The sequence below is a fragment of the Notolepis coatsorum genome (genome assembly GCF_963971535.1).
Source record: "Notolepis coatsorum genome assembly, contig: SCAFFOLD_309, whole genome shotgun sequence".
NCBI lineage: Eukaryota > Metazoa > Chordata > Actinopteri > Aulopiformes > Paralepididae > Notolepis > Notolepis coatsorum.
This window is the reverse complement of record NW_028173296.1, coordinates 82,501-90,000: the sequence shown is the minus strand read 5'-3', so window position 1 is coordinate 90,000 and position 7,500 is coordinate 82,501. Positions and strand designations below refer to the sequence as shown.

General features: G+C 41.3%; 1 protein-coding gene across 1 annotated transcript in view; it reads right to left on the bottom strand.

The window, feature by feature from the left end:
• Positions 1-3,410: 3,410 nt before the first annotated feature.
• LOC311247824 (focal adhesion kinase 1-like) overlaps positions 3,411-7,500 on the bottom strand; it is a gene marked incomplete at its 3' end in the record, with an annotated part of 68,588 nt that continues 64,498 nt past the window's right edge. Inside the window, exon 7 of the mRNA XM_084338819.1 lies at positions 3,411-3,483. Coding sequence (XP_084194945.1) covers positions 3,411-3,483 — 73 coding nt within the window. The remainder of the gene's footprint in view (positions 3,484-7,500) is intronic.

Below are 7,500 nucleotides of genomic sequence, written 5' to 3'. Positions count from 1 at the left end.
TAATGCCTCGCAGGCCTGATGTGGACCCCTGATATAGACATATCATACATAGAAACCGCCAATGAATAATATGTCTGTTTACATATTTATTTTTTTAAACACGAGAGGTTGGGCGGCCCTCACAAGTGGAGATGGAGAGGTTCTCTCTCTCTCTCTCTGTCCTCTCTCTCTCTCTCTCTCTCTCTCTCTCTCTCTCTCTCCGCCTCTCTTTCCTCTCTTTCTCTCTGTCGCTCTCTCTCCTCCTCTCATTCTCCTCTCTTTTTTCTCTCTGTCTCTGTCTCTGTCTCTCTCTCTCCTGTATCAATCAGTGGAGGCTGCTGACCAAATTTTTAGGTGAAGCACAAATTATTATATTATATTATATATTAAATTATATTTTTAAAACATCCCCCACTGTGTGTCAGTGGTCAGTGGACACAGATGAAAACATATTAACATTAGGTGACAGCGGACCTGACCAGATGAAAACATATTAGGTGACGGCACACCTGACCAGATGAAATCATATTAGGTGACAGCGCACCTGACCAGATGAAATCATATTAGGTGACGGCACACCTGACCAGATGAAATCATATTAGGTGACAGCGCACCTGACCAGATGAAATCATATTAGGTGACAGCGCACCTGACCAGATGAAATCATATTAGGTGACAGCGCACCTGACCAGATGAAATCATATTAGGTGACAGCGCACCTGACCAGATCAAAACATATTAGGTGACAGCGCACCTGACCAGATCAAAACATATTAGGTGACAGCGCACCTGATCAGATCAAAACATATTAGGTGACAGCGCACCTGACCAGATGAAATCATATTAGGTGACAGCGCACCTGACCAGATCAAAACATATTAGGTGACAGCGCACCTGATCAGATCAAAACATATTAGGTGACAGCGCACCTGACCAGATCAAAACATATTAGGTGAAGGTGACAAGGAAGCCACAGACTCATACCCCCCCGACACTCAACTAACCGCCTCGGACAGTCCTTCATACCAGTGGCCATCAGGCTCCACAACAGTGGGCAGGGACTGCTGCCAGACATCGACCTAGAACTAATAGGAACCCAAGTAGGACAATAACACTACCTTATGCATACTGCACCTTATGTGGATACTGTGATACTGTGAATAATGAATAATGTATATTTCAGTTAGTTAGATAGTAAATTATAACACTACCTTATGCATACTACACCTTATGTGACACTGTGAAAATATATTTCAGTTAGTTAGATAGTAAATTATATTGACTTATTTGTTTACACTGCTTGTGTTGTTTTCACTACCTGTACCAACCTAGGATGGCTTAGAGTAGACGACAGAGTACAGAAACTTGCAATGGGCCTGGTCTACAAGATACACTACACCACTAAGATACCCATGTGCATGTCGAAATACTTCCCAAAGGTCAGTGAATACCACGACCACAACACCAGAGGGAGTTCCACGAATCATGTTCAACCCAGATAAAATTATTTAAAAAGTTTAAAAAAAAATTTTATTTTTTTTTTACTTTTTTTTTAATAAAAGAAAAATCGTCATAACTTAGAAATGAGATTGCATAGGTCTATGAATCGATATCGCGATTCTGTTTTGATTAATTGCCCAGCCCTACAGTGTGTACAGTAAGTTAGCTTGGTGATCATCATTGTGATGTAGGCTAAGCTGGCTAGCTACTGTTAGCATACAAGCTTTTACAAACACTGTAGCCTACTTACTTTTTCATCCACAACTTTTTTTCTGATCCAGATGCATAAGTCCACTTCTTCATGTTGCTCAGTTGCTGGTTTATACTTCGGTCCTAATGTTGGCGCAAAGTTTAATTTAGCCTGTGTTGTTATAGCTGTACAGTTTACTAAACTACTAGCTTGCTATGTTTCACACAGTCAAAACGGGTCCAGCTGCAGGTTCGGAGGTTAGGTTTAGCTCGGGCCAATCTCAAGTTTCTTTATTAGTTGTCATACAGAAGTACAGAATACTTTTATACAAAATGCTTCTTTCTGTTACATTTTGTATAAAAGTATTCTGTACTTCTGTATGACAACTAATAAAGAAACTTGAGAAACTTGAGATTGGCCCGAGCTAAACCTAACCTCCGAACCTGCAGCTGGACCCGTTTTGACTGTGCGATGCAGCAATCTCTGATTGGATTTTAAAGGCTGCCAATCATTCATCCTCTGTGTATTATTGGATTGTAAAGGCTGTCAATCATTCAATCCCCCATTCAATGGCAAGAGTTTAACTGCACAGACCGTGCTTAGATGAAGTTAATAGCCTATTTTGATTGGCTATTATTTATTATTTATTTAAATTGGGTCAACCTGTGCAGATATTCTGCACGAATATTACTGCAGTCATTACTGCAGTGCAGGCCTGCTCAGAGCTGTACATTTTGGCCATTTTTGAAGAGGAAAACATTTCTACAGAGGAAAACATTTCTAATAAAAAAAATTATAATAATAATAAAAAAAAAAAAAAAAAAAAAAAAAAATATATATATATATATATATATATTAGAGCTGGGCCGTTAACGGCGTTAACGTGCTGCGTTAACGCTATACTAGTATCGCGCGATAATATAATTAACGCATTAATCTAAAAAAAAATATATATATATATATTTTTTTTTTGTACATTTTTTTTTCTACCTTTATTTACCCAGGGTAGGTTCGCTGAGCACAGATGTTCTTTTCCATTCACACCTGGGAGCTGCCCAGTACAACCACAGTTGACACCATTGGCCACTGAGCAACTCCACTGGAGCAGTTGATTCAAGCCATGTCACATAGTTCAAGTTTGAAATGATTCTTTCTGTTTTGCTCCTGAGAGTGTGCTAGATACTGTACTGTACTGGTAATATTATGTATTTGTGTTAACTTCTGAATAAAACAACTTATTAAACACAAGTACATCTTATTGAACATTATTTTGATATTTCATTACCAATTATCATAGCAAAACAGCTTTTTCAAACAGTCTGTAATGCATTTTGGAAACGGGAGATGGGCTCATGGTGTAATGGGCCACCTGGCCTGAGAAACATAAGGAGGAAAGAAAAAGTAAGGACTTACTTCTGGTCATTATTTGGGTAGAACACACATATTTTGAATGCCTTCGGCAGTTTTTTTTTTTTTTTTTTTGAGCCATTTTAATCTAGATTAATCTAGATTAAATCCAGGATTGCAGATAGATTAATCTAGATTAAAAAAAATAATCTATGCCCACCTCTAATATATATATATATATATATATATATATATATATATATATATATATATATATATATATATATATGTAAATTAATAATAATTATGAATTATGAGTGTTGTTTCACGTGTTGTCATAGAGAAACCTCCACTGGTATCAATACAGCTGTCAGGTAATTTCACTGATCTGAGATCAGAATACACTCCTCACCTTTACTGAGTCCAAAAGGTTCTTAGGAAAGAAACGCCTTAAACCAACATCCTTCCTGGAGAGAGAGAGAGAGAGAGAGAGAGAGAGAGAGAGAGAGAGAGAGAGAGAGAGAGAGAGAGAGAGAGAGAGAGAGAGAGAGATTGAGAGAGAGAGAGAGAGAGAGAGAGAGAGAGAGAGAGAGAGATAGAGAGAGAGAGAGAGAGAGAGAGAGAGAGAGAAATGTTAGCAGTACAATTTTCATGGAAAAATATCAGATATTTAGTCTAATCCAATATCCCCGGTCCTGCTGGACCAGACGGCAACCCTCCCCCTGGTTCGGCTGGTCCAGGATTCGGACCTTCACAACTTCCCTTCATACCCTCTTTCAATAACAATACACCACTGTACAATACAACACTGCCATCTGGTGGACTGATCCAGATGTGGCAGCTCTGGCATCAGCTCACTCACCTGTGTAACATTATTTGCCTCCATTTATGTTTTGTATATTTATTGTCTTTGTTGTCTGTATTATTTCCACTGTGTTAGGCTTGTGTCCCTACTTCTGTGTTTTGTAAATGTGTTTTAGTCTTGTGTGTCTCAGTTTGTACATTTGCTCTAGTTATCCCCCTGTGTGTTCAGTCGTCTGTTAGTTCTGTCTACCACAACTGTGTCCTGTTAACAATCACCCTCTGTCTCTAATTAGTGTTTGTATTTAGGTGTTGTGGGACCAGCATACATTTGCTGGGTCATTGTTTCATGTTACCCGTGTGTACGTGTGTCAGTCGTGTTTCTTGTGTGTCTTGTGTCTTTTGAGTAAACCTTGTTTATTATCACACCGCCGTCTCCTGCCTGCTCTATTCAAGCTCTCGTGTTTCATCTGCAACTGGGTTCCAATCACCATGCCACCTAAGCGCATTCGTAACACAAGTCCTAAAGGCGGGTTACAGTTTTAAAGGCGGGGTACAGTTTTAAAGGCAGGTTACTGTTTTAAAGGCAGGTTAGTTTTAAAGGCAGGTTACAGCTTTAAAGGCAAGTTACAGCCTTAAAGACAGGTTGCAGCTTTAAAGGCAGGTTACAGTTTTAACCGTTTCTGCTCCATTAACGAGTATACTCGTTATTGGCCGCCATGCATTGAGCGCCAGAAACGAGTTAACTCGTTTTTATGATCGTTATTTCCTTTATTCGCTATTGCCATTAATAATTCATCCAGCAAGGCTCTGGGAGACACTGGACTCTGTCGGATATTGCAACGGCTCAATACCGCCGCCTGGTGGATTTCGGGCGAGTTGCACTCCACTCTCAACCGGATGGTGCGCTCTGTGCATCGGCGAAAATGTTCCGGGCAGAGCTCTCTTGTTATGTGGATCCAGACAAACACTCTAGTGCATGGGATCGCTTTCGAGACGCAAGAATCAATTATGCTTTCGGCGTTTATTGCGTCGTACAAACGGATCTAGCAGATGGAAATCAAATAATTGGAATATTTTTTCTCCAGACTCATCGGCCACAGGTAAGAGGAATCTAACGTTAATTCCAGCTCAATTGTCCATTTATTTCATTGCAATCCATCTGATCAACGTATGATGTCGTACTAAAGAAAGCCATTACTGACAATCAAGGAATCATAAACGACCCCCACCCCCCCCTTTCCTTCACGCATGATGGAGCATAATGTATACGCATATGTATCATATGCATTTTTTTTAGGGATGGCCGATATTATCGGCCGACCGATATTATCGGCCGATATCGGCAGTAAAATGTGATATCGGAAAATATCGGTATCGGTAAAAAGATTAAAAAAAACAATAACAATATTGCATCCAGTGAAATTATTAGTTACCTGAAATTATTAAGTTTTTTTGGGGGGGAAACCCTGCATATATCGGTATCGTTTGATATCGGTTGATATCGGTATCGGAAATTAAGAGTTGGACAATATCGGAATATCGGTATCGGTAAAAAAGCCAATATCGAGCATCCCTAATTTTTTTATATAGCGTGTATAGGAACGAATCGATTATGTATAATATGCGTCGGGGCCTATAACTCGTGTTCTAGGAATGACTGCAGAACACTCTAAAAACATACTTATATTCACGACGGTATTAACACGACAATGTATGAATGTAAAAATATATAACGTTCCCACATCCGGAACGATAGATACCCGATGTTGAATGGGCCATAGTAATGTCGATATAGCTATAATATTTAAAAAGTTATAGCCCTGCAAAGAAGGTGAGCGACTCCATAGGCTTACAGCACTGGCAGAGAGTGGTATAAGATGGTCAAACTGCGTGGCAGACATTGTGTTAAAGGCAAGTTACAGCCTTAAAGACAGGTTGGAGCTTTAAAGACAGGTTGCAGCTTTAAAGACAGGTTGCAGCTTTAAAGACAGGTTGGAGCTTTAAAGACAGGTTGCAGCTTTAAAGACAGGTTGCAGCTTTAAAGACAGGTTGGAGCTTTAAAGACAGGTTGGAGCTTTAAAGACAGGTTGCAGCTTTAAAGACAGGTTGCAGCTTTAAAGACAGGTTGCAGCTTTAGGTTGCAGCTTTAAAGACAGGTTGGAGCTTTAAAGACAGGTTGCAGCTTTAAAGACAGGTTGGAGCTTTAAAGACAGGTTGGAGCTTTAAAGACAGGTTGCAGCTTTAAAGACAGGTTGCAGCTTTAAAGACAGGTTGCAGCTTTAAAGACAGGTTGCAGCTTTAAAGACAGGTTGGAGCTTTAAAGACAGGTTGCAGCTTTAAAGACAGGTTGCAGCTTTAAAGACAGGTTGAAGCTTTAAAGACAGGTTACAGCCTTAAAGACAGGTTGCAGCTTTAAAGACAGGTTGAAGCTTTAAAGACAGGTTGAAGCTTTAAAGACAGGTTGCAGCTTTAAAGACAGGTTGAAGCTTTAAAGACAGGTTGAAGCTTTAAAGACAGGTTACAGCCTTAAAGACAGGTTGGAGCTTTAAAGACAGGTTACAGCCTTAAAGACAGGTTGAAGCTTTAAAGACAGGTTGAAGCTTTAAAGACAGGTTGAAGCTTTAAAGACAGGTTGGAGCTTTAAAGACCGGTTGCAGCCTTAAAGACAGGTTGCAGCTTTAAAGACAGGTTGAAGCTTTAAAGACAGGTTGGAGCTTTAAAGACCGGTTGAAGCTTTAAAGACAGGTTGAAGCTTTAAAGACAGGTTGCAGCTTTAAAGACAGGTTGCAGCTTTAAAGACAGGTTGCAGCTTTAAAGACAGGTTGAAGCTTTAAAGACAGGTTGCAGCTTTAAAGACAGGTTGCAGCTTTAAAGACAGGTTGCAGCTTTAAAGACAGGTTGGAGCTTTAAAGACCGGTTGCAGCCTTAAAGACAGGTTGCAGCTTTAAAGACAGGTTACAGCCTTAAAGACAGGTTGAAGCTTTAAAGACCGGTTGCAGCTTTAAAGACAGGTTGAAGCTTTAAAGACAGGTTGGAGCTTTAAAGACAGGTTGGAGCTGGGCGGCTAGGTGGTGTAGTGGGCAAGGCGCTCGCCACCAATGCGGGAGACGCTGGGTTCGAGCCCAGCTCTCCGCATTGCTATCAGCTTGGCTGGTCGTTCATACTAACACAATTGGCAGTATTAGGGGGTGGGAAGCTGGTGGGTGGGGATCGGACGTTGTGGACAGCGACTCCTACAGGTCGGTTGGTGCGCCTGCGCAGTAGAATCAGGAAGCGACGGGGGCAGCGTGTCCCTCCCACGCAGACCCCCGCCGCTGAGAGATCGCGCTGTACAGGTGAAAAGATGCCACGGCTGCCTCCTCGAGTACCGGGGGGGACACGTGATGCAAGGCTTCGTCCACATTGCAGCCGGCTTGTGGGAGGCGTGGCCTAACAGCGTTCGAGACAGGGGAGGGTAGAATTGGACGATACGAAATTGGGGACGGGAGAAAAAAGTAGATAACAAAAAAAAGACAGGGTACAGCTCTACAGACAGACAGGGTACAGCTCTACAGACAGACAGGGTACAGCACTACAGACAGACAGGGTACAGCTCTACAGACAGACAGGGTACAGCTCTACAGACAGACAGGGTACAGCTCTACAGACAGACAGGGTACAGTAGGGTACCCTACAGAGTA